The sequence below is a fragment of the Amphichorda felina genome, assembly GCF_050947745.1.
Source record: "Amphichorda felina strain 45539 chromosome Unknown scaffold_4, whole genome shotgun sequence".
In the NCBI taxonomy this organism is placed as follows: domain Eukaryota; kingdom Fungi; phylum Ascomycota; class Sordariomycetes; order Hypocreales; family Bionectriaceae; genus Amphichorda; species Amphichorda felina.
The window spans coordinates 1,959,106-1,984,422 of NW_028145046.1; the positions used below are offsets into that span (position 1 = coordinate 1,959,106).

Below are 25,317 nucleotides of genomic sequence, written 5' to 3' on the forward strand. Positions count from 1 at the left end.
ATAATACCCTTCAGCCATGAGGTGATCTAAGCCCGTTGGTGGTCTTCTTTGGTATCATCCACCCATCCCGTGTTTGCCTGCATGGTCCCGAAATGCCTCGCGATTCGACAATGGCTCTCCCGCAGCGCCGTTACCCAAGACCGGTCACCTCATCACCCTGCATGGGAGGCAAGTCACAGCATCCTGCCGCTCATCCAGGGCCAACAGGTTCAACGTGTCTCCTCAATGATAAGAACACTACTTTACTATCTCTATTATTGGCTTGGCCGGTTGGCAGACCACTCACCACCCCTTCCACGGCACCCACGCCTCCCTCACCACGTCCTCCGCATCAACGATGAAGTACACATGAAATGCAGCCGCCGTTATGCATACATGGTTGCAATATAGCAACACCCTCTGACCAACCTCAAACGTTTCCTCCGCCTTCTTTTGCTCCATGTCCTCCGGCGTTGCCGTCGTGCCCAGGATACCGTGCTCCTGGGACATGCGCACCACGCCCCAGCCCGGGTGGCCCAGAACGACTCCAAAGCCGGGATATGCGCTCGTCTCCCGAGACAGCGCCGTCACTCCCGCGTCTACGAGCGCCTCATTACGCTCCGGGTACACGCTGCACACCTCGGCGACCACCCGCGCAGCCTGGTCCGTCTCGGTGACGAGCCCCGTCGACACCTGCTGGAGGTCGTTGCACGGGTAGTTTCCTGCGGCAGGTTAGTGAGTATATGTATGCATTCTGTATGCACCTCTGAACATTGTGCAACGTGACTGCGGAGGATGCAGTAGCCAAAAGGGAATAATAAAAAAAGAGGGGGGGTTGATCAGACGCACCTGCATGCAGCTCCAGCTTCACATTCGCGGGGGCTTGCGCCTTCAAACTCTCGACGACGTGGGCGGTCGGCGTGGCGCCCACGGAGGCAACCAGCTCGCGGTCGGCGGGGAGCAGCTTGGCGGCACCGATGACGCCGTCCAGCTCGGCGCGGAGCGTATCCTCGGCGTCGGCGCGGGTGCGGCCACCATAGGAGTGGTTCGCGTGGCAGTAGAAGCCGTGGATGCGCACGGCCGGGCACGCCTCGGCGGCGCGCACCAGGCTATGGAGGGCGGCGCTACCCGGGGCAACGCCGGCGCGGTGCGATCCCACGTCGAGCTTGATGAAGATGTCCCAGGGCGTCTGCGGCTTGGCCTTTTCGAGTATGGCGAGCTGCTGCTCATTGTCCACGAGGAGCTCGATGCGCAGCGACCTGCGGAGCTCGGTGAGCTGCGGGAGCACCCCCGGGTGGACGGGGAGGCCGTAGAGACACTGGGAGGGGGTTTCTCAGCATTGTAGCTCATTTCCATTAAGGGGGAGGCGATGTGGTTACCGCGTCCAGTAGCCCCTCCTTAACCAGGGGCAAAGCGCCCCTGATCTCAAGGAGTGTCGATGCGACAATCGATCTGTACTTGCCACCGGCCAGCATCATCCGCGTAACCTCCAAGGTCTGCCACCGGTTAATTAGTCGATTTTCCCTCGATAGGAGCGAACCGTATGGGGGAAATGACGTGCCTTGAGGGTTTTAACATGCGGCCGGAAGCCGATACCTAGCTTCTCAACATCACGATGGAGGGCATCGATGTTTCTCTTGAGAACGGGGAGGCTGACGATGAGAGACGGCGTGGGCAGGTCCGAGACCGGACGGCCGATGTACGACTTGTAGTGCTCCAGAGCGTGATCCATCGTGAAGGTGATGAGATATTATTGTAGAGACGGGTTCCTGGGAGCTTACCCAGCTACTAGTACTACTAGTAATATTGGCCCCGCATGATGCCTCCATCCAGAGATCCATATTACCAGTTCGATCTAGCCTGCATGGTACTATAAGTTATAATTTGAGACATACTTTCAACAACCAGCAAAGGCGTTGTGGCGGAGTGGTTATCGCGTGAGACTAGAAATCTCATTCCTTCGGGAGCGTCTGTTCGAATCAGGCCAACGTCGTTTATTTTTTTGCTTTTTGAACCTATGATGCCATTGGTTCGCCTCACACCTCCCTCCCTCTCACACGAGTCGTGGGGAGCCATTTTTATTTCATGTCATTTTCCCAAGTTCGACGAGATTGTGGTGGTGAAGAGATGAGCCGATAGAGGCGTCGCAAAGCAGCGGTTGTCAAGATGAAGAGCTTCACTCAGCAGTTCCTCAAGACTTGTGAGACCAGAGAGGGGTCCATCGTCGGCGTCCAGTCCGACGGGCGCCAAGCATCCGTCACCCATGCAGCTCCGTCATCGCTCCGCTCCCCTCCGCCACTCCGTCGCTGGCCGACAGGCGGCCCATAATAGAGCACGAGCGTCACGGATACAGAGCATCTCATAGCATCTAACCCCGAGTCCCAGACCCCCACGATGCGCAAATTCAGACTCGCCGTCCTCGAGTGCGACACGCCCATCGCGCCCGTCGTCGAGAAGCTGGGCAACTACGGCGCCATCTTTGACGCCTTTGTGCGCCGCGGCCTCGAGGCGTACACCCAGGATGGGGGCCGCAGCGACATCGACCTCGAGGTGATAACCTCCAACATGGTCGACATGGGCACACTCCCGCCAGTGGACAGCGTCGACTGCCTCATGCTGACGGGCAGCAGTATGTGACCTTGCTACTATGCATATAGAGGTATGAGGCCCGGCTGACGATGGCGCAGAGCACAACGCCTTCGAGGATGAGCCGTGGATACTGCGGCTCGTCGACTACGTCCGTGAGGCGTACCAGAACAGCCAGGTTGCCTTTGTCGGGATCTGCTTTGGCCACCAGATCATCGCGAGAGCCCTCGGAGCCCAGGTCCAGAGGAACGCAGGCGTCTGGGAGGTGTCGGTGAACCAGGTCGACCTCACCTCTGAGGGCCAGAAGGTCTTTGGTGGCGTTGAGAAGCTGGTGGGTCGTCCCCCTGACCTTCCCCATGAGTAAGGCAGTCCCATGCTGACATTGGAGCAGCATCTTCACCAGATGCACCAGGACATTGTCAAGTCACTTCCCGAAGGTGCCATCAACCTCGGCCACAGCCCCGTGTGCGAGATCCAGGGGCTCCACATCCCCAAGAGGGTGATATCCCTCCAGGCCCATCCTGAGTTCAGTGGCTTCATCATGAACAACATACTGAACATGCGCCATGACCAGAAGGTCTTCTCGGACGAGCTGTATGAATCAGGCATCTCGAGGGTGGAGAAGCACCATGACGGCCTGCACGTTTGCAAATCCTTCTGGAGATTCCTGCTTGATGATGTCTAGCGGCCCTGATTATAGATAATGAGCATTCTTGATACGAGGCATAAGTGGCAGGTCTTCTACTTATGATAATTGAGAAACCGCTGGGGCTTTTTTCTTTTCTAGCACAACTTTCATTTAGCTATCTACGAATCAAAGGTACACGTAGCTGAGGATGACCTCGTAGAGACCCATGATCTCCTAACTCTATCAAGGATAGCACCATCGAGCTAGATTCAGAACGCAAACTGAACCCTCTCACTGTACTCAGTAGCCCGTCCAAAAGAAACCATAGCGCTCTTTGCCGACAGATCCATGACAATATTAAACAGTGTCTCGAAGTACGACTCTCCTACCTGACACCTGTTGATAGCTCCAGGGTAGCCATCCTCGTCCTTGAACAGCTCAAATATGCCCGCCACCGTCACGGGCGCGGCAGAGAATTGCTCCTCAGCGAGTTTCCGGAGGCGGAGGGCCCTGAACGGAGAGTCCGGCAGCCAGGGCGGCTCGTCCACACCCGGGTGGTCCAGCAGCAGATGATTGGAGTGGATAACGCGGCTCCGGTCGTCCATCGGCAGCTCCTGGAGCCCGTTGATCGTGAACTCGAGGCCCACCGACCCCGTCTCGTCGGCGACGAGGAGATGAGCGCTTCCCGCGACTCCCATCTCCTTCAGGCTGCCGACGGCGGCCTCGCGCGACGGAGACTCCAGGACGGTGCGGAGGGCGAGGTGGACGGGCAGCTTGGAGGGGTCGACGCCGCGGGCTCGGATGGCGTTCAGGCACACCCCAACGCCCTTGCTGTTGAGGCCAATCTTGCCGATGACGCCCGCCTCAGTCACCATGGAAAGGTCGGGCATGCAGGTGCCGGGCTGGGAGATGTGGCAGACGACGAGGTTGGGCCGTTGCTCCCTCATCCAGTCCCAGTTCTGGGCCAAGAAGGATGTCCCGGCGTCGTCTTTGCAGGACAGGGCGGTGCACCCGTCCATCTTGACGGGAGTCGACGGCTGGTCCGTGAAGAGGCCAAAGGTGATCTCGGTCCGGACGTTGAGGGCGATGATGTCGACAAGGGTGACGCCCGCACCGTCGGCTACGCCGCGCATCTCATCCAGATACCGTGGGCAGAGCGTCTCGAGAGCAGGCGTGTAGCGTGATGCCTCCTTGCACACACCGGGCCAGTCTAGATTGCAACTCTGCTTGAACAAGTCCTCGTAGAAGGCCATCGATCCTGCGACTAGGGGCTTTGCCGCCGAGCCATGCTGAAAGCCGATCTGGGGGTTTTGTAAGCCACGTTCGTAATTATAATTTAAGAGGATTATTCGGGCGAATATCCTACCTCGTACGGCGTCCCAGAGCAGCGTATCTCGAGCATGTTGGCTTTGTTTTCGAGAGTTTGCCACTCAGGGACCCCTCATCACGGCCACAACCCCGTATTTTAAATACGAAGTATTATCGTGTCCACGACGTTATAGCTATTACGTGCTTCCCCGCACGGCAACATGCCCGGCACCGGCGCCGTGGTCAAAGGATAGGAACTTTGGTACCTTGAGATGCATACCTGGTAGTAGCACTCTTATCCAAGCATGGAATGTATATTCTAAACTGACACATCCGACGTCCGGTCTTGATACAACGGCATGGCTCTAGCATCTTTGAGGTTATCGCGCTGATGCTGGCCGGGGTCTGATTCTTGGGTTCTGTTGTACGTACTGGAGTACACCAGGCGATGAGATGGCCGACCAGAGGCACAAGACCCCGCAATCGAATCGCCGTGCTCTCTCCCAGTATGGACTTCGGCGTTCGGGACTAGAATCTCTTGATATTAGTCGTTCCTGACATTGAGGACCTTCATGACGCGAACCCGCATCGGGTGGGAATGTATATGGCTCCAGAATAAAATCGCAGTTGCAATACGCCCCCGGAGATCTCTTGCCCATGTCGGAGACCAAAGGTTCTGTCAGTGCCGGCTATGCTAGCCGTCTCATATTCCCGATATGGATACTACGCGTACTTGCGATGGTGCCGCTGGACGTCGCAGCGTGCAATTCCGAAGTTGAACTGGATTTAGTTAAGGATGCCGATCCTCAGACCAATTCACCCAAACGACGCATGCTCTGATATGCAGGGATACTACCGCATACGACGACCCTGATAAGACATCGAGGCAAGGGGCCTTTCCAGCCGACAATTCACAGCGTCCTAGTCGTGCTGGGGGCTCTGAGGCGCGGTTATCGCGGGGATTTGGTCTGGAGTTTGGCGTCCGTCGAATCGCATCTCGTTGGTACTTGGTACGAATACTAGTTGGAAGAGACCAGACATCGATGCCACGGATTAGGAGGTTGATGGCGAGTGGTTGAGCGCGGATCAAGTGATCAATGTCCCCGCCGGGTACCTCCTCATCTGAGACAGCGGTACTTCTTACGCATACGAGTATGGTGTTGATTCACACTTCACTGCTGGGCAAGGTCGTCTAATGAGAATCATCTTCTAGACTCTGGCCCGCCTCGTCCTCTTGAAAGCTCCTTCGTGCCCAGTGCTCATCTATCATGGCTAAAGCTGCCAGAGACCCCAAAGCCGAGCCCAAGGGCACCTCGCCTCTCCTAAAAAATGAGGATACCATGGGCGAGGAGGAGCCCAAGGCCCCAGGGGAGACGACGCACATGGACATTGGCCTCGAGTACTTCTACCAGTCTCAGCAGATGGACCCAGCCGAGCGCGACATCATCGCCGCTCGTATCCTCAGGAAGATTGACTTTACCATCCTACCGGCTGTTAGGCGTACCTTTTGTCTTGCTGAGCGGAGAATCCTGAAAGCTTACCGTACCCTAGATGTGCTGCATCTATCTCCTGTCCTTTCTGGACAAGCAGACACTCAACTACGCCAGCGCCTATGGCCTCCGCGCTGACCTTGGGCTCGTGGGCAACCAGTACTCGTGGATCGCCTCCATCACCAACGTTGGGTACCTCGTGGGGTCCTACCCTTCCAACATTGCCCTGCAAATGTTTCCCATTGGCAAGTTCATCTCTACCATGATCTTGATCTGGGGCATGCTGCTTGTGGCTACCGTGGGCGCCAAGAACTTTGCCGGCCTCATGGCCCTACGGTTCCTACTAGGCACCTTCGAGGCGTGCATCGGCCCCGCGTGGATGCTCATCACGAGCATGTTCTGGAAGAGGGACGAGCAGCCGCTGAGAATGTGCATCTGGTTGGGTTGCAATGGCGTGGCTCAGATGCTGGGTGCCGGCATCTCGTGGGGTCTGGGCCACACACACAACAAAAACCTGGCATCGTGGCAGCTGGTGTTCCTGGTCAGTAGCCCTATGGATGTTGTACCGGCACTACACGGACGTGTCTCTCTGACAAAGGAAATCGCAGGTTGTGGGTGTCATCACCATTGCTGTCGGCACGATGGCGATATTCTTCTTCCCCTCGAGCCCGCTTGACTTCAAGCTCTTCACTCACGAGGAAAAGGTAGTCTCCGTCTGGCGCGTGTCCGAGAACTACACCGGCATCAAGCACGGAAAAATCCTGCCTTACCAGATCAAGGAGGCCTTCCTGGAGCCTCGCGTGTGGTGCATTGCCGGGCAGCAGATCTCCATCGGCATTATTAACGGCAGCATCACCAACTTTATGAGCGCTCTGGTGGCTGGTTTTGGATACAGTCCCACCGAGACGGTCCTTTGGCAACTGCCCAACGGCGCGTTCCAGCTTGTCACTACCGTTGCGGCCGGCTACTTTGTGTCGCGGGTGCCCAACTCGTGTGTCTTGACATCCATTGTCGCGCAAATCCCCTCGCTAGCGGGCATCGTTGGCATCGCGGTGATTCCCATATCCCACCCGCTCGCGTTGACAGCGTGCTGCTGGCTGCTAGCCGTCATTGGGGCGGCCATTATTCTCAACTGGTCCATCACCACAGCCAACTTTGCAGGGCACACGAAGCGCATGACGGTCAACGGGCTCAACTTTGTGTGTTATGCGGGTGGCAACATCATCGGCCCCTTCATGTTTAAGACGTCCGAGGCGCCGCGGTACATGACAGCCATCAAGGCGCTAGTTGGCGTGTATGCGGCGTCAATGTTCTTCACGGCCCTGGTCGGGTTGTGGATGTGGTGGTCAAATAGACGGCGCGACGCACACCAGGCCGGCCAAGATGCCACTGCGAGTAGCCAGGAGCCGTCAGAGGAGGTTGGGTTTCATGACAGGACTGACAGAGAGAACAAGGCGTTCCGGTATAAACTCTAAGCCAGCATGCCATGTACGAGTACAAGTAGGTATGTTGTTGCACTCCTAGTTAGTATCTAGTACAAGGTACTGCATACATAGTACGAGTACGTATTACTAGCCGAGGCGGGCAAGTTAGCAAGTTGCTCCTCGCTCTCCAGGTTCTCCTTAGAAAGCCATTCCCAAGATCGGCTCTGCGGGATGAAATTAAGAAGGTGAGCTGATGGATCCAGAATCTAAACACGTGGGATGATGGGGCCTTCGCAAGGCATTTGATCAAGGCCTCGGACAAACCCGCAACGCAAATTGTAATGCTGGGTATTGAAATGACAGCTCATCCGATGGGGAAGGGTATTGTGGGTGAATGTATCCGTAGTGTCCCGTATTGTTTGATTCTCTGGTCGAAAAAAGCGTGATCCCTGGAAATGATCCTTTGTCATGGCGTCGGGGGCGCGAGGGAGTCGGCGGCGAGTTCTCCGTCTCGGTGAACGGCAGAAAGGGGCAGTCAACGCTCGTAATGTCAGCCAGGTCGAAACGACATCCGAGAGTCGACACTCGACACTCGACGGGGATGGGAACTGGGATCTGTTTGATTAACCGACAAGGGTTGAGGGGCCTGTTGGGTCGATGGGGAAATCTCCATTCTCCATTTCTTCTCGACGAATTCGGGAGACTCGGGACTCTAGTCGGGAGTGTTTCAGTTGGTCGCGACAACAAAACGACTTGTCGCGGCCGGCAAGATACGTTTGAATTGACGGCGATAGGCGACCAGGATAGTGAAATTGTAGATTGGTGGATGCGAATCTCGCCATGTGATGAGATTTCGGTGTTGGTGGTGATTCGGATTTGGTTGGTGATGGGTGGCACAACTGCAGCGCGGCAGCGAGCCGGAAGAATAAAGGCGCGTCACTTGAAACAAGCCCATCATCTGGCAGGTGCCAGGCCCAAGATCCCAAGATTCCGACAGGCCTCTGGACTTCTCAGGTTGACCAGACACTTTGCCGTCGATGAGTCTTTTTGGCGACGATCATGCCGCATTTCGTCGGCTGCAGTCGATAAGGTAGGCGTTGCTCTTTGCCACTGCTTGCCATCCTCTGCAGGCAGTTCTGTTCCTTTGTCTCAATCTAGACAGTGGCCCGGGACATGTCCTTCTTCAAGCTCGGGCCTCATGCTGAAACGAGCGAAAAGGGAACAAACTCGAGGTCAACAGGGCAGGGATCGGCGGTGGAGATGGTGGGGGCTTGCTGGCATAGGCCATGGAGAGGCAACGAAAGATTAAAGCCACCCGAGGACGGCAAGTCGGCGGCTCCATTGCACGGGTGCGGGAAAGCCCGCTGTGTCCATTGTTGTCCACTGGGCCCTGGAGGCTGGGTTTGGCCAGAAGCAACGCGAATGCACGTTATACAGCGACTTATGTACTCCTGATGTATGTTGTGCTTTGGTGGCTTGCTCGTGCAGGCGCCAATGCCCAAATAGCACGTACCTAGCAATTGTGCATGAAACAGCCGATAAAGCACGAATAGTGCCAAGCTCAGTACGAATATTTTGAGTACGATATAATATACTAGCAGTAGGTAGTATAAGGATACATTATAGTAGCGCCAGCCTCGATATCAGTATGCATGCCATGCCATGCGTGTTACTACAATGTACACGTACTATATACCGGTACTCGTAATAGTACGTACTCGTACTCCGTAGAACCATGAAGAGATGTGCAACCAGCTTGCTGTCCCAGCGGACTTGTTCGCCTGGAGGAGCCCTGGTCCTTGTGTACAAACGGCGAGAGACCCGTCGAGTCCTTATCCCAGCCTCGACGCCTCTATTCATACTCGTACTATTTGTAGACTGACAGCGCCCGTTTGTTTGAGGCGTGTCTCGTAGCAGTCTTTCTTTTTTTTCTCATGACCCTTCTGCCCCCTCGGACCCCTTCGACCCTTGGGCCGTTCACACTATAGACGTCACTACGGAGTACGGAGCGAGTCATCTACAAACACGACCATCTGCGACCTGATTGAGAACCCAAGAGTCCAATCCCAACCGCCAAACCCTCGATCGTCTGCAGCACTAAAAAGTGAGCAACAATTTCCCACGCTGGGCCCCCTAAGGCTGCAGAAGAGTCGATTGGCCGTGCGCCCTGGGCCAAATTCGCGGCCACATGGTCCCCTGCACCTTCTGGGCCTTCTGGCATCTACACCCTCTGTTCCGACAGGCTACAGCAGCTGCAGTGCTGCTCTGAGGGAATCACAGTGGGATGGCTCCAGTGGGTGCAGCACATGGCGGCCCTCGAGGTCACCCCTGGCTAAGGAGGCCATCCCCAATGTGGGAAAGCCCCATTGTTGCAACCCGTGTCTGAGCTGGAGGTACCTGGAAATGCGCGAAACCTGTGGTGAGATACTAGGTACCGCATATCATTCGTCCCTTACCCAAAGAAGCAACAACGGTGGGTCAGAGTTCCCGCGGTACCTGGATGGCTGCAGGGCCTCCCCTGCATTTGTCCCTGCTTGGTGCATCAATTGTGCCTGGATGCTTCCAGGTTGATGCTTGGGATGGGCCTGTGAAGGCAGAGACCAGAGCGGAGAGGGCTTCCATCCCCTTTCCACCCTTGCCTCCCAGCGTCTGCAGCACTGCTTCACCCTCGTTTCGACACTCTGACAAACTCCCCAGTGGCCCTTCCCTTACCTCTCCTCCCCTTCTCCCCTCTCACAACCCCAGGTTCACCATATCTCACATTCGTTTCTTCCTCGCGGTCTCCTCGTGTGCCCAATCCCTCAGTCGGATGGCCCGTTGAGTCCCTCTTTTTCGAGAGCATCCTCGGAGCAGCTTCATCCAAACCAGCCAGGAGCAGTAGCAGGCGAGTTCTCGCTGGCTCGCTCTCGCCCAACCCAGCAGCAATGGCTCCCTCTCTCAACAACCATTCTTCCTTCACCCGCCCTCGGACGAGCGACCGTGATGGCCGGCCCAGCACCCGCGACCAGGGCGCTGACAACCTGCTGATCCCCAGCCGTACCTCTTCTCTTCACTCGCGCATCACCCAGCCCGCGCCTGCGACTCTCGCCTCCAAACCCCAGCAGCGCACCCCCAAGACTCTCACCCATGCCTACATGGTCTGCGGTGTCGGCCGCGAGCCCTCACAATGGGTCAAGGCTCCCGCGCCCGCTCAGGGAAAGATTGGCCATATGAAGGGCGCCGTCGGCCAGTTCTGGCTGCCAGAGATTCTAGGTAGCAGCCCCAGGCTTGAGCAGGATAATGAGATTGCTCGCGCGTTGCACGCCGCCATGAAGGTGGGTCACCCCTTATTCTCGCGACATTCGTGGTGAGCTGATGCTAACCCTCCTACTCAGGCCTGCTTCCCTCACGATGTCGAGATTTGCACTGGCCGGAGCCAGCCCCATTGTGTTCACCACGCCTTTGTCCTCCAGCAGGACTCTTCTCACACCCTGTACGGTATTTCTTTGCGTGTTTGGTCGCGGGCCGACGAGAAGAGAGCAGAGACGATTCGCGACCTGAGAAAGAGGACCGAGCCCGACTTCTACGATAATCACGACGAGACCTATTGGATCCCCTACTGCCTGTCCTTCCTTTCGCGATACCCGCTCTACAACCTCCTGGGCGACTACCTCCGCGGCATGTGGATCCACTGGAACAAGGCCACCAACCTCTTCCACGCTGAGGAGGTCTCCCGTATCCTGAGCTTTCCCGCTCCGCGTCTGAACGATCTGGTCCGGATCGACATGAAGGACTATGCCCTGTGCTACCAGTTCCCTTCTTCGCCTACCGGCTTCCAGAACTTCGCCATGTGGCCTCTGTTCTCCTGCCTGTCTATCCCCAACATTGTTGGCGTCGTTGAGGCGGCCATCTCTCCCACCCGCCGCATCATCTTCGTCAGCCATTACCCTGCTATGCTGACCATGGCTGCCGAGACCGTCCGGTACTGCGTCCGTGTGTACGAGTGGAGTGGCCTATACGTCCCCGTGGTGCATGCTCGCCACGCGGCTGAGCTTGTCCAGGAGCCCGGCCCGTACATCCTAGGTATCACGGCCGAGTGCCGCTCTCTTTTCACAGCCCCGACGGATGCCCTGGTCGTCGATCTCGACCGCAACTTCGTCCTCACCTCCGACCCCCCGACAGCTCTTAGCCCCAGCCAGCGTAACAAGTTCGTCAGCCGCCTGACCCAGTCTCTCAACGGAGATGTCACGCCCTCTGGTGTTCCTCAGCATCTTCGATCTGCCTATGGAGGTGGCAAGCTCATCCCCGCTGGCCAGATCATTGTCATGCGTGGTGAGGTCGAGTCCATCCAGGATCCGGAGTGGTGGAACCAGGACTCGGTCATGGCCGTCATGGACCACGTCTGCGAGAAGGTCGGCCGCAACACTGGCATCAAGGCCGTCTTTGCTGGCTCCCAGAAGAAGCCACTGATGACCAAGGTCTCTATGCGCCACCTCAACGAGATTGTCCGCGAGAGGAATCAGTACTCGCGCGACGCCCTCGAGGCCTGGCAGGACTTTATCAACCTCAAGGGACGCATGGACACAGAGCTCAACAAGGTCAACAAGCGCAACAACTATCTTGTCGAGGAGCTCGAGAGCTGGAAGCAGCAGTTCCTCAAGTTCCAGGCCTTTGCTGAGCAGCTCACCAAGGAGACACAGGATCTCAAGGTCAAGATTGAGAATCACAAGAAGGAGAACCGCCGCCTTGCTAGTCTTATTGACCAGCAGAAGGACGACAACGCTCGTCTCTCTGTCCGCCTTACCGGCACGGAGAAGCAGCGTGACGATGCCCTCGAGGCCCTTGTTCTCCAGCAGGAGATTGCTGAGGAGCTGGAGCGTGAGCGCAAGAGGAACAAGAAGGAGCTCGCCCAGCTGCAGCACACCAACAGCACTATCCTTCGCCAGCGAGACGAGGCTCGTCGTGTGGTGCTGCATCTTCGCAGCCTTGTCGGTGGCCAGAGCCACCACATGGAGCACCTCGTGCAGTCCCTCACTAAGCCCGAGGAGCTCCTCAACGAGATTGAGGCTGGGTTCGACGAGGAGGAGAACGCCAGGGAGGAGGAGGAGGAGGGATCGGCTGACAAGGGCAAGTTGAAGCCCATCATGGCCCGGGGCGAGAAGCGCATGTCGGCATCGAGCTTTGTCGATGTGGCCGATCGCCACCTGAAGGACAAGACGGACGCCATTGCCCACATCGTGCGCAACATTGCCGAGCAGTGTCAGGCCGCCGTCGAGAGCCTCCAGCTGGCTCAGGACGCTGAGCTGCGCAGCAGCCGCCGCCAGAGCAACCTGTCGGCCGCCCAGAGCGAGGATGGCAATGACGGTCACTCGGCCGCCACGTCTGAGACTGGGGAAGACAGCATGCTCCAGCCCTCCGGGCGGGCTTCCAGCATCCCCCCCACCCCGGATCTGATCCCCAACCGGAGCAGCACCGCCATGTCGTTCGCCTCGACGACCGCCACAACCCCGGAGCGGGGAAGCCAGCAATTCATGTCGCGCGATGACATCCCCACCAAGATTGTCGAGGACGACGAGGAGGACTTTGAGGATGCGCGCGACAACGACGGCTCCAACGAGAACGGCCTCGTGGCCAAGCACACCGGCTCCCTCCTGCACCGCCCCTCAGGTGCTCGGATCAGTGCCCTGGGTGGCACCCGGTAAACTGCCCCGGAGGCGCGGCTGAGCGTTGAGTTGGGCTTTGATGCGCCCCACCTGCATCGCTTGTGAAGTAGACTCTCATTGCAAGGGTCGTACTTGTATCCTTTCGAGTTTGATTGATTGGCGGCTTTTGGATGAAAACCTGCGGGATCTTGGCGTTTATTATGTCGCTTTTGCGCTTGTCACCCTTTCTTATTCCCTTTAGAGATGATGGTGGAGGAAGCTCAGTATTTAACGGGCTTCAAGCCGGGCACAATCTTAGTAGTAGTCATGCCATAGTGTGCTATTTTGTACGAGGGGGAGTGAGGTGTTATTTCCATTCACGTCCCTCCTTAGTCTGGCATGGAGCCATTGAATGACAATCCCATCTTGCATAGATTTGATCATGTTGTACCAAGATCATGGAACCTAGTGATGAATGTATCGGTCACTATAGTAGCAAGAGAAAGAGAAGTTGTAGATGAGAGCTGCGAGTGATTAATAACCTGCAGCCAACAACGGTGGTGACATCAAAACTTGGCATAAGATATCTAAACTCTAATTTAAAATCTGAGCCTTCGGCGTTTACGAGTACTATTACACATCAGGAGAAACAAGACGTTCAAATGGCTCTGTCGACGTTGTCGAGTCGAGTATTGGGGTGTTACTAGTATTGCGATAAGATAAGCGGCGATCCAGAAAAAAAGTTGAGACGGAGCTCATGGTCGCGTCAACTTTGCCAATGCCTCCTCACCTCATCGGCCTGCTACGACTTCCCATCCCCGACAGAAGACCCTCTCCAAGACGAGCACCATGGCTGACCCCCTACTGACATCGCTGTGCTCTATCTGCCACATCTCAGCGCCCAAGTACAAATGCCCACGGTGCGGAATGCACACATGCTCACTGGCGTGCATCCGCAAGCACAAGTCCTGGTCCGACTGCAGCGGCGAGCGCGATCCCACCGTCTACATGCCGCCTAAGAAGCTGCGTACGGCCGCGGGCATCGACCACGACTACAACTTCCTGCACGGGCTCGAGACGACGGTCCAGCGCACCGAGAAGACGCTCGTCGAGGAGCGCGGCCTCCTGCAGGCCGACGAGCTGCGCCGTGAGCCCCTCACCGTCCGCGAGGTGCGCTGGAAGACGGGCCGCGACGGCCGCAAGCGCAAGGTCGTGGTGACGCGGGAGCTGCACGAGGTCCAGGGCGGCGCGAGGAGGGTGGAGCGGCTGCTGGGCAACAGGCTGCGGGCGCTCGGGGTGACGGTGCAGTGTGCGCCGACGGGGATGCAGAGGCAGCGGGAGAATAAGACAACCTTCAACCGAAAGACGGGCAGGGTGAACTGGCAGGTTGAGTGGCTGAAGCTCGAGGACGGGGGCCAGACGACGACGAGGACCCTGGGCAAGACGCTGGAGGACGAGCCGCTCTACAAGGCGTACCATGCCACCGTGGCGGCAGAGGCCCGGGCTCAGCCAGCCAGGGGACCGCAGGACGCTGGAAAACCCATCCGGGGCGCGCGGCTATACTCCCAGTTCCCGCACGATTCGACTTGGAATACAGCACCGGACCTGCTACAGGAGCCTTCGACGGGGAGATGGGTGGCGGCAGCGGCGGTGCTGGAGTTGGGGGTGTGGGTGTCCGAGAAGGACGAACATCAGAGAGGGGCGTTTGACTACTTCCTTGCGAACCCGCGACAGAAGTCGGATGAGCCTAGGGTGGTGACGAAGTTGGAGGTGGACGACTGTCTTGGAGACGTCCTCCGCAACACCAGTGTCCTCGAGTTTCCCACGATTTACCTCCTCCGAAAGGGCGAGACGCTCCCAGCGGGGTTTGTGCTTGGACGCAAGGCCCGCAGTGGTCAATCCCCGAGCTCGAAACGAAAGGACGGGCCCGGAAAGAAGGGGCCGCAGTCCGCGAAGCGAAGGAAGCAGAACTCGGACCTGGAGGAGGGAGAAGTCGGCAGCGATGACGACGTGGATGATAAGAGCAGCTTGGGGACTGGCGGGAATGACGACGACGACGATGGGCCGTCTGGGGGGCTGGTGGTTGGGGATGTTGTTGCTGAGGAGAGTTTCGACGAGGATGAGGAGGATGACGATTCGCCGACGAGCAGCTCGGGGACTGACAGCGACGATGACGAATCTGATTGAGCACAGAGCGAGTGGCGAGGCCTATTATCTCAGGGCGCCTAGTGAGGTTGTGCAGAGGAGGAGCTGGGAGCTGGAACTTTTGTCTTGCAACTTGATACCCAAATATAGCTATAGAAATCATCTTGTACTTGTACCCGAGCGAGGACGGGATCCATCCAACGCCAAGAATATAGAATGCTATGATCTATATCAGTGACTGTAGCCCTCAATGCCTTGATATCCGAAAGCAATGGAACAAAAGCTGGCCCTGGGTGTTAACAGCCATCGCCGAATATGGAATTCGAGTTGTTCAGTGGTGGCTGTAGCAGCAGGGGTGCACGCCACATTCCTAGCAGCCACAGTCTACCGTAGCTCGTAGCATCACCCCAAACGAACACCTTCAACCTTCAACCGCCCTCCCAATCGAACAGCAACACCAACTCGCAGCGACACGCCGCCCGCGCATGCTGGCTGATGCGATCCACGGCCCATTGAGTTGCAACATGGTCTGAATCCCGTTCCTCGTTCCCCTCGCTCCGCCGCACCGCCACCGCCATGGACGACTCGCCTGCGCCCAAGCTCTCAGAGCTGCTGCGACATCCCGATGACCTCGACAAGATCCCCGCCCTCAAGATGGAGTTCTCGCGCAAGAAGAGCGCCGTCGACGGCCAGCTGCGCACCGGCCTGCGCGAGCAGCTAGAGATGACCCAGTCGGGCATGACGGGCCTCAGCGACGGCCAGAAGACGGTCCAAGCCATCAAGGACGAGATGATCAAGATTGACCGCCTGTGCTCCGAGTCCCAGAACATGATCAAGGACTTTGCCAGCATCAACCTCGTCTCCCAGGCCCACCGAAACTTTGGCGCCGTCGAGGCCATGCGCCGCAACCTCGAGACCTTCAACGACCGCCTCACCAACGTCGAGCGCATGCTGCGCGAAGACGACGCCGACCAGGAGAACATGCCCAACCTGCTGCCCTGCCACTATGAGCTCACCCAGCTGCGCAACATCCGTGACGACGCCATGGATCAGATCAAGCGCGCCGACGATTCCAGCCTCGAGTCCACCCTCGAGGACTACTTTGCCCGCCTCGACGACACCATTGACTGGTTCGATGAGCACGTCGGCCTCCTGGCCCTCAACCTCATCAACCTCGTCGTCAACGATAACAACGGCCTTGTGGTTCGCTTCGCCCTCGTCATGGACGCTGAGGAGAAGAGCGACCAGCGCGTCCTCGCCCTGCAGGAGGCCCTCAAGGACCACCGCGACATGGCCGCCCGCTTCCAGAGCATCACCGACGGAGCCAAGAAGGTCCGCGGCTACAAGGAGAAGTTCCTGCAGGCCATCCGCATGAGTGCCGAGCAGCAGCTCGAGCAGTCGCGGGAAGAGTTCCTCGAGGATCCCACAAAGCTCGAGAAGATCATGAAGTGGTACTTCAACGACCTCAACGCCGTCAAGATCGGCATGACGCCCCTTATGCCCAAGCGCTGGAAGATTGGAAAGACGTACGCCGATGTCTACCATAAGCTCATGCACGACTTCCTCATCGGCATGGTTGACGACCCAGACACCAGCTCGGCCCACACCCTCGAGATCATCAGCTTCCCCGAAAAATACTACAAGAAGATGGCCAAGATGGGCTACCGCCAGGAGGACCTGACCCCCCACGTCATCGACAACCGCGAGGCCGAGCTGGTCCGCGACTTCCGCCAGCTCATCATCAAGTTCCTCGACGAGTGGATCGATCGCATCTTTGCCCAGGAACAGCGCGACTTTGCCGAACGCGCTGCTGCGGGTCCCGATGGGGGCTCCAACCTCGACCAGGACGAGTACGGGTATTTCCGTACCAAGAACCTGGCCCCTCTGTGGCGCATGCTGCGCGAGCAGGTCGACGCGGCCGTCAACTCACAGCGTGCCGACGTGGTCGAGGGCGTCATAGACGCCATGCTCGCGCGCCTGCAGGACCGGCAGACGTCGTGGCAGCGCATGCTCGAGACCGAAGCCGCGCGCTACCAGGCCGCCCAGCCCGCCGAGGATCTCGAGGGCTTCCAGGCGCTGCAGGACTGGCTCGTCGCCACGGCCAACGACCAGATCGCCTGCATCGACGACAACGAGGAGGAGAACCGGCCGGCGTACCTGACCAGCTTCCGCCAGTCCTTCGAGCCCCACGTCACGCCTGCCTACGCCGAGCGCGCCGACACCGAGATTGCCAGCCTGCGCGATGGCTACGTCGACTTTAGCACATGGTGCATCACGCGCTTCGCCCACCTCATCTTCGCCGTCGACTTCCGCGCCGTCATGCCCGAGTTCTTCACCCCCAAGTGGTACACCAGCACCGCCATGAAGCAGATGGTCGTCACCTTTGAGGAGTACGTCAACGACTACCGCCAGGTGCTGCACCACTCGCTCGTCGACATCTTCATCGAGATCTTTGCCGACGAGCTCCTCGTGCACTACCTGTCCTCGGTGCGCAACAAGGGCGCGCGCTTCCGCCGCGGCGACCCCTTCCAGGAGAAGCTCTTCAACGACATCTCGGTCGCCTTCGACTTCTTCTCCACGCTGCCCAACCCGGACGTCGGCGCCTCCATCAAGCAGACCTGGCGCGTCACCGAGTCGTTCCTGCAGCTGCTCACCGTCGACAAGGACCACGTCGCCGACTCCTTCGAGGACTTCAAGTCCAAGTACTGGGACCTGCAGATCAGCTGGGTCGAGGCCGTGCTGCGCAGCAGGGACGACTTTGACAGGAGCATGCTCAACAGCGTCAAGGCGCGGGCGGCGCAGGTCGACGTCGTGCGGGGGCCCGAGACCATCATGGGCAAGGTCAAGTAAAGTAAGAAAGGGGATGACGACGGCAATGATATATACCACAGCTACATGTCATGTCACCATCCGAGGTGAGGGCAGTTGGGCGTTTTAGATTATACGGGCCGTGGACGGTCCAGCTTACAAGGAGTAAAGCAATGTAACGAGTGTGATTACTAGCAGGGTAGGGGAGTCTTATGATGATTTGTTTAGAGAGGGAAAAAGAGAAAGAAAGAAAAGATGCAGAGCATCAAAATTATATTTACCACGTTGCCCTCGTTGATCTCTGTACCCGATTAGCTACATACAACATGTGAAGACAAACTATGGATTACGGATCGCAGAACAATCTCGTGGACATCGACCTCCTCCTTCTCCTCCTCCTTCTCCTCCTCCTTCTCCTTCTCCTTCTCCTTGCGGTGGTGATCAAAAGATGGGACGGAACGCTGCGCAATGCATCTTGGCTCTCAAATATCGAACAATTTCCTCTCCTAGATAAGTATACTGTGTGTGGGGGGGTGTGGGTGGGTGCATGTGTTGATCGTTATCGTGAGCAGACGGGCAGAATTGCTTCATCCTCGCTGCGATTATGACTGGCTGGCGAGGTGGTTTGCGGCCTGAGGGTTCGGTTCTATGTTAGCAAACCCCAGATCGTGGAATCATGTATATCATAGGCAGTGGGACTCACCTTCTCCAGGTTGTAGTCAAACTTCTCCAGGGCCGTAACGGCGGCGGATCGGCCGTACCCCAAGCCCATGAGGTCCTTGACAATGGGATCATCGTGCTCACCCTCCTCCGTCAGCGCACGGCCGGGGCCGGCCGGGCGGTTCTCAGGAGGGGCGAGAGTGTTTCCATTTCGCGATCCGTCATTGTTCTGGGCCAGAGGGGGAGCAGCCGTCGCGCTGGGCGAATCGAGGCCGCCAAAGATGGCGTCCCAGTCATGTGAGTCAGCGCCCTTCTGCTGGTTCCCACTGGCAGGAGCCGGGGCTCCGTTTGCCGTGCTGGAGGGGATGAAGTCGAAGCTGCTCTCGTTGCCGAACGCCGTTGACTCGCTCTTGGCCTGGCTGGGCGGCGGGCTGCTGTCAAAGACAGGGTTGAAGTCATCCAGGCCAGACCGGGAGATGTTGGCAAAGTCGTCATCGGCAGAGCCCTCCTTGGCATCCTCCAGGCCCTCAAAGTCGTCATCTAGGTCGTCAAAGGCGCCTTTCGAAGTCTTGTTTGATGAACCCTGCTGAGTTGCTGTGGGGGTCGTTCCGGAGCCAGCGGCACCGAAAATGTCGTCCACATTAGACTTGTTGGCGCCAGTGGCATCAGTAGGGGCAGTGATGGTGGCTGACGAAGAAGCTGGCTCGGGACTGCAGTGGGATTAGCCTTCATCTGTCTGAACACATATCAAAAGAGACCTTACCTCCTCTCTACGGGCTTCTCAGACTTGTCTGCCTCGGGCGCCTTAGCCTCGGTCGTCTTCTTCTGCTCGGGCGACGTAGGCGCAAAGTCGTCATCGAAACCACCACGCTCACTCTCCGACTCGGACTCGTCGTCGCGCTCGAGCTCCGAGATGGGAGGGAACTCCGAGTCGAAGGTCGATTTGTTCTTGGTACCCTCCGCCGCAGACTTCTCCTGGGCACCACCCTTGTTGGCAGACGAGAACGCGGCAAAGGCATTATCGAATTCCTCCTTGGCCTTGGCGTTATCCATGCTGGCGAAGGGATCCGAAGCACGTGCAGCCTTGTCCGAGGCCTTGGCGCTATCCTCCTCGGGTGCCGTCACCTTCACGTCGGCCGGAGCAGGGGTCCCCACCGGCGTATCCTGCTTGTCCTCATCCCCGGGGAAAGCACCGGGGACAGAGGCAGGCCCCTGGGTGCTGCTGGCCTCACCTGAGAAAGAACTCTGGGCATCCTTCACGGAGCCTTCCCCACGGGAAGCCGGGGGGGAAACCTGGCGGGACGAGCTGAGCGACTCGGTATGGTCGGGGAAGGGAAGGAAGCTGGAGCTGATCTGCCTCGACTCCGGGGGCGCAGGTGGCTCGGCAGTCAGGGTTGCTTGCCGGCTGATGCTCGGGGAGGAGGAACCGGCAGGGGTCGCAGCGGAGCTTGCGCTGGCGGCAGAGTTCCCCGTGTGCTGGTGCTTGAAGGAGGTCACGGGAGGCGGCGAGGCGCTAGGCTGAGAGGGGCCGAAGACGTCGTCAAACGCATTGTCCGTGTAGCTCCTGGGCGGCGGGGAGGCAAAGGCCCCCATGATGTCTGTGCTGGCGCTGCGCTTGAAGAAGGGGTTGTTGCCGCTGGAGGTCGAGAGTGCCGGGCTAGCAACCTGAGCAGTTGGTGATGCGGTTGAGCTGGTGCTGGCCTGGCGGGCGGCTTCCTCATTACTCTTGGTCAGCTCTTCGGCCTCCCCCTTGAGCTTATCACGCTCCCCCTCCGTCGTTGACAGCTGCTTCTTGTTGATGGCGACAAGGCCTTTTTGCTGCCGAGCATCCGACTTGAGCTTGTCAATCTGAGGCTTCAGCTGAGCAATCTCGCCATTGACCACACGGATGCGCTCCCTGAGCTTGGTATTCTCCTGCCGGTCGCCCTCGAGGGCAACCGAGACCTCCTGGTGCTGACCCTGGAGGTCGCGGTAGGTACCCTCCAACGTCATGCACTCGCCCCGCAGCTTCTCGGTGTCCTGGCGGGCTTTCTTGAGTTGCTCCTCCAGCGCCCGGGTGTCCTCGGCTTCCTTCTCGTACAGCGTCCTCAGCTGGCTGAGGCGCTGCTCAAAGGTCTGCTTCTGCGAATTGGTCTGGTTGAACTCGTTCTGGGTCGCGGCCCTCTTGGCCTGGGTGTCCTGCGTCTGCTTCGCCAGGGAGCTGATCTGATTGGAGAGGTTGGCCAGCTCGGCGCTCTCCCCACTGATCTTCTTGCTCTCCTCGGGCTCAGCATCGCCCAGGAGGTCGTCTGCTGCCGACCCCGATGGCTTGCCGGACTCGCCAGACGGCTGGGACGTCAGACCCCTGCCAAACGATGACGTGGGGATAAATGGCTTGAAACCGGTGGCGGTGGCCCTGATCGGGGAAGACGGAGCGTTGGAGGTGGATCCACCTGCGAAAGGGTCATGCGTACCCGAGCCTCCGGTAGGCTGGGCGGGGACCGGGGGTGCCGGGCTGGACGAAGTGGAATCAAGTCCAAACAAGTCATCCAAAGCGGATTTCGGTTGCGCCGGAGGCGGCTGGGGAACAGGAGGGACATCGAAGGCCGAGTTGGATGACGTCTGCGGGCGTTGCTGGGTGCGCAGGCTCGGCGGGATGAGATTCGGCGGGAGGGTGGTGGGTAGAGTGTTGGAGCGGTTCCCACGTTGCTGCCGGATCAGGAACATGGCAACGGCAAATTCGTCGCGTGTCAGTTGACCATGAGAGTTGATGTCAGCGAGGTCCCAGATCTGGGCGAGGGCATCCTCGCCGAGATTCGACTGGCTGAAGAAGTTGACAGCCTCCTCGCCGGTGATGTAGCCCTTGTTGCCCTTGTCCAGGTCGGAGAAGATGTGGTCGAACTTGACCTTGTCCGCTGGGGTCACGGCCCAGTCTCCACCCGTACTCTGGGCAGTGAGGGGAGGTCGTCCAAGAGGGCTCCCGGGCCGGCGCTGAGCGTTGCCGCTCATCTGGCGCGGGATAGCCGAGACTCCCGTGTTGGTTGGGGACTGGTGAGGCGGGAGGACCGGGGAGCCGCGGCGGGTAGCAGCCTCGTAGAGGGGAGCGGGGAGAATGGTGGGCAGGGCACGGAGCGTGCCCGTCTTCATGGAAGTGAGCAAGTGCATGGCAATGACGAACTCGGTCTGGACCAGAGCGCCGCGCTGCTCCGTGTCGGCGAGCATCCATATGCGGCCCAGAACTTCGTTGGGGAGGCCGCTCTTCTCGAAGATCTGCTTGGCCTGGTCACCGGGGAGGGTATTGTTGACGAGCGGTTGGCGCTCGAACAGGATGCCGTACTGGGTGACCTTCTCGGGGGTCAGGGGAGGGATGCGGACGGGACCGCCGGTCGCCTGTGCATGGAGGGTCGCCGGGGCAGGCGTGGGCGATGTGACCGGTGGAGGCGCGAAGCCATCGAATCGAGGGAGCTGGCCAGGCTGGAAGGCCAGTTCGGTGGTGGGTTCGCGGCCGGCCTGGGCGTGGCCGATGAGGCGGAGGACAATTCCAAACCCTGCGGGGGTCAGAAAGCCACGGTTCTCTTTGTCGGCAATCTGCCAGATCTGCGAGCAATCAGGTCAGCGAGGGGGGCGTCATAGTGAGGGGAGGGAGTTCAGAGAGTTCAGGAAGACGAACCTCGCCAAGGATTCTCGAGTCTAGCCGCGTCTTGTCGAAAAACTTGACGGCGACCTCGCCAGTGACGACGCCGGCATTACCGGTATCAGCTTGGCGGAAGAGCTGGCCATAGAGTCGTTTCTCGTCGGGGGTCAGGTGGAGGCTGGCCGAGGCTGGGAGGAGTTAGGGCATTGTCACAGAGCATCAAAGAAACGAATGCAAGGCGTTGCTTCAGAGGAGGCGTACCCGTTTCGACGCTCGATTCTGCAGACATGGTCGCATGCGAGCTCGAAGCAGCTCGAAGCAGCTCAGGCACGGACGGGGGCGTGGACAGCCAGTAACGTCGGGTGGTCGGAGTGCAGGTGCGGTTTGTTGGGGAGCTTCACCTTTGATGGCGGGATGGAATGCGCCGTAAGGGGTTGCGGTGAAGACGAGTGGTGATGGGGCGGCGGGTGGATGATGGAGAGGACTGAGGTGGAGCGATGAGGTGGTCCAGGATGGAAGTGTCGGGCTGGGGGCTGGGCTCCACCAGCGTTGCTGCGTTGCTGCGTGGTTGCGTTGCTGCCGGGTGGCTGCACTCCAGACACTCCAGATCACTCCAGAGTCCAGCACTCCAGGCTGCCTGCTATTAGTGGCTGCAATCTGCAACTATTGCTGCCCGTTGGGCGCTGCGTGGCGCTAACCGTCACCGTGATTCGTCATACCTACCCTATAGGGAGATGGTGTGGCCGGCCCCCCCCCCTTCCCCCCCCCCCAAATATGTCTCCAGGGTAGCTTAGTAGGTCTGCACTGGACGCCATGCAGAGAGCAGGTCTCAAACTCGCAACTTGCATCTTGCATCACGTCTTCATCACCACTCACCAACCAAGAGTCAAATTCATCGACGCGGACTGCTCAATTGTCGAAGCATCCAATTGTGCACCGAAATGTAGCAACTTTGCAAGGCAGTTTCTCCAAGGACTCCATTACAACGACTATCTACCGCCCAAAACCTCTCCCCCCAGACCTCCCTCACCGGTCATTCCATTCCACCTTGACATCATCCTTGACGTGGATCCCCCTCTGCTGCCCGGCGCCCCCGACGTCGTTCAGGCGAAGAGCCCCCGGGTACAGGATCTGCTCGTCGCTGCCGTTGGCCGTCTGGATGTCCGTCATGGTCTGCGTCTGCATGCCCAGCTTCGACATCCTGTCCCTCGCACCCCTCGGCTTGTTGCTTATCCTGCCGATGGTCTCCAGCTCATAGCCCGGCTGCGGGTGCTCGCTGTTGCCCTCGCTGTGCTTCTGGTATTTTTGGCCCGAGGCGTTGCCAGAGTCGTACCCGTAGCCGTGGATGACGCGCCGGTATAGGGGTCGGAGGATGGGGATGCCGATGCACACCATGGTCACGGCCATTTCGACGGCGGACCAGATGATCAGACCGACCGTGTCCTCTAAATTCTTGCGTGTCAGCCTACTTTGCGCCTCATCTTCCAGAGCAAAGAAGTCTTACCCGTGTAGTTTGCGGTGAACCCAACAGCCACCTCGTATGTGCGGACGATGCCAGCTGCCCCGGCACTATTAATAGGGATGGCTTGTCAGCAGGGGGTAGGGACGCATTTTCCACGGTGTTAGACCACTTACAAAACCCCCAGGCTCATACTCGCCGCAATGATGATCTTCTCCTTCTTCTTCATGTTGAGGCCCCAGACGACAACGGCTGGGAAGATGGCAAAGAAGAAGTCGGCAACAATACACCAGACTATTCTTGCGGGTCAGCTTTTTCGGGTTGAAGGTTCATGGCCAGCTTACCTCCCAGCATGGTCGCAATCGGAGTGATGGGCACATCGCACTTGGCCGTGGGCCTGACCCTCGCGTCGTAGATGCCCTGGACGGGGGTGCACTGCGTCCACAGGACGGCGGCAGTGGCGCAGGAGCAGGCGAACAGACTGAGCATGACGGTCCAGATGGCGACGCGGTGCCACTTGGTGACCACGAGCCGCAGTAGGAAGAGCCCTAGCGAGATCTTGGCCACCGACATGCCGATGATGGCAAACGTCTGCCCAATCATCTCCCACATGATGGCCTGCGCGCCCTGGCCGGGCTCGAGTTCGTAGACGGACCGCCCGAAGCCGAATCCCAGCGAGACCTGCATGAAGGATGTGTAGAGCAGGAGGAGCAGCTACACGCACATTCTCAGGTTAGCAGCCCCTCCTTTTCCTCCAGAACATCCCAAAGCTGTCAACTTACCCCTGACACGACGTAGGCTACATCGTCGGCGCCCGGAGAGCGGATGATGACGATTCTCGTGTAGAGACGAAGCAGGACAAAGAGGAGCGTCAGGGCCGTGAACGCCCACATGACGGCAAGCGTCGTCGGGCCTTGGTCTTTACCCATTGTTGATCGTGTACCAAGAATAAAACAGGAAAGAAGGAAGGGAGAGAGAGAGAAGGTCGGTTTGTCCAGAGTAACAGCTCCAACAACCCGGCTATCCTGACGCTCACTCCCGTTCTCCGCCTCTTCTGGGGTAGGAATGGGGAGTTGGGAGAGACTTAATAAGTGGTTCTCCGCCTCCCACCTTGCTTCTGGCCGCTACTTCTGGCGCAGAGGAGGTAGATGATATATCAGAATGTTTGAAACTGGCAAACGAGGCCATGGTTCCCACTTCGCAGGCGTATAGGGGATATCTCGTCACCCGTCACTACCGACGGGGGCGCACAATAATATCTACCGGTCTGTCAGTCTGTCAGTCTGTCACTCCGCCCACCAAGGGCTAGAATTGTTGTGGGAACCGAGCAAACGCCTAATATGGGGAAGGCATGATGTATCAGAATCTTTTGAAATTCGCACAGAGGACCATGATTCCCCATGGGCCCAGGGGTACTATAGTAATAACACGAGTGCATAATACTACAAGTAGTATTTGCTCACTTGGCGAGCGGTCACTACCGACTCCGGGGCCTCGGGGTCCTCTTCGCACGAGGACATGTATGTCCATGGCTACTATTACTAGCATGCCATGCAGCAATGACGAGTGCCGTAATAAGTGCCTCCCGGTTAAACC

At 58.4% G+C, this 25,317-nt stretch overlaps 9 protein-coding genes and 1 non-coding gene across 10 annotated transcripts; 6 read left to right on the plus strand and 4 right to left on the minus strand.

The window, feature by feature from the left end:
• Positions 1-282: 282 nt before the first annotated feature.
• Positions 283-1,711, minus strand: ACO1O0_004398 (uncharacterized protein; the record flags this gene model as incomplete). Its single annotated transcript, XM_083193838.1, has 4 exons — positions 283-701; positions 829-1,297; positions 1,359-1,475; positions 1,520-1,711. 4 exons carry the CDS (start codon positions 1,709-1,711, stop codon positions 283-285), a joined length of 1,197 nt encoding a protein of 398 aa, XP_083050786.1.
• A 180-nt stretch (positions 1,712-1,891) lies between these two features.
• Positions 1,892-1,972, plus strand: ACO1O0_004399. The gene has a single exon. It is a non-coding gene; the product is annotated as a tRNA-Ser (tRNA).
• A 401-nt stretch (positions 1,973-2,373) lies between these two features.
• ACO1O0_004400 (class I glutamine amidotransferase-like protein) lies at positions 2,374-3,250 on the plus strand (the record flags this gene model as incomplete). The annotated part of the gene is made up of 3 exons (XM_083193839.1): positions 2,374-2,608; positions 2,667-2,896; positions 2,969-3,250. The coding sequence occupies 3 exons, from the start codon at positions 2,374-2,376 to the stop codon at positions 3,248-3,250; spliced, it is 747 nt and encodes a 248-aa protein (XP_083050787.1).
• Positions 3,251-3,462: 212 nt separating this feature from the next.
• Positions 3,463-4,595, minus strand: ACO1O0_004401 (uncharacterized protein; the record flags this gene model as incomplete). The annotated part of the gene is made up of 2 exons (XM_083193840.1): positions 3,463-4,494; positions 4,560-4,595. 2 exons carry the CDS (start codon positions 4,593-4,595, stop codon positions 3,463-3,465), a joined length of 1,068 nt encoding a protein of 355 aa, XP_083050788.1.
• Positions 4,596-5,769: 1,174 nt separating this feature from the next.
• On the plus strand, positions 5,770-7,466 carry ACO1O0_004402 (uncharacterized protein; the record flags this gene model as incomplete). Its single annotated transcript, XM_083193841.1, has 3 exons — positions 5,770-5,994; positions 6,053-6,532; positions 6,600-7,466. 3 exons carry the CDS (start codon positions 5,770-5,772, stop codon positions 7,464-7,466), a joined length of 1,572 nt encoding a protein of 523 aa, XP_083050789.1.
• A 2,873-nt stretch (positions 7,467-10,339) lies between these two features.
• ACO1O0_004403 (AEX-3 domain-containing protein) lies at positions 10,340-13,096 on the plus strand (the record flags this gene model as incomplete). Its single annotated transcript, XM_083193842.1, has 2 exons — positions 10,340-10,729; positions 10,790-13,096. The coding sequence occupies 2 exons, from the start codon at positions 10,340-10,342 to the stop codon at positions 13,094-13,096; spliced, it is 2,697 nt and encodes an 898-aa protein (XP_083050790.1).
• A 789-nt stretch (positions 13,097-13,885) lies between these two features.
• ACO1O0_004404 (zinc finger HIT domain-containing protein) lies at positions 13,886-15,223 on the plus strand (the record flags this gene model as incomplete). The annotated part of the gene is made up of 1 exon (XM_083193843.1): positions 13,886-15,223. One exon carries the CDS (start codon positions 13,886-13,888, stop codon positions 15,221-15,223), a length of 1,338 nt encoding a protein of 445 aa, XP_083050791.1.
• A 534-nt stretch (positions 15,224-15,757) lies between these two features.
• Positions 15,758-18,031, plus strand: SEC6 (SNARE-binding exocyst subunit SEC6; the record flags this gene model as incomplete). The annotated part of the gene is made up of 1 exon (XM_083193844.1): positions 15,758-18,031. One exon carries the CDS (start codon positions 15,758-15,760, stop codon positions 18,029-18,031), a length of 2,274 nt encoding a protein of 757 aa, XP_083050792.1.
• Positions 18,032-18,120: 89 nt separating this feature from the next.
• On the minus strand, positions 18,121-22,551 carry ACO1O0_004406 (uncharacterized protein; the record flags this gene model as incomplete). Its single annotated transcript, XM_083193845.1, has 7 exons — positions 18,121-18,144; positions 18,271-18,290; positions 18,330-18,450; positions 18,693-19,359; positions 19,413-22,225; positions 22,299-22,450; positions 22,524-22,551. 7 exons carry the CDS (start codon positions 22,549-22,551, stop codon positions 18,121-18,123), a joined length of 3,825 nt encoding a protein of 1,274 aa, XP_083050793.1.
• A 737-nt stretch (positions 22,552-23,288) lies between these two features.
• Positions 23,289-24,650, minus strand: ACO1O0_004407 (uncharacterized protein; the record flags this gene model as incomplete). Its single annotated transcript, XM_083193846.1, has 5 exons — positions 23,289-23,707; positions 23,767-23,831; positions 23,898-24,015; positions 24,066-24,435; positions 24,504-24,650. 5 exons carry the CDS (start codon positions 24,648-24,650, stop codon positions 23,289-23,291), a joined length of 1,119 nt encoding a protein of 372 aa, XP_083050794.1.
• Between the last annotated feature and the right edge of the window lie 667 nt (positions 24,651-25,317).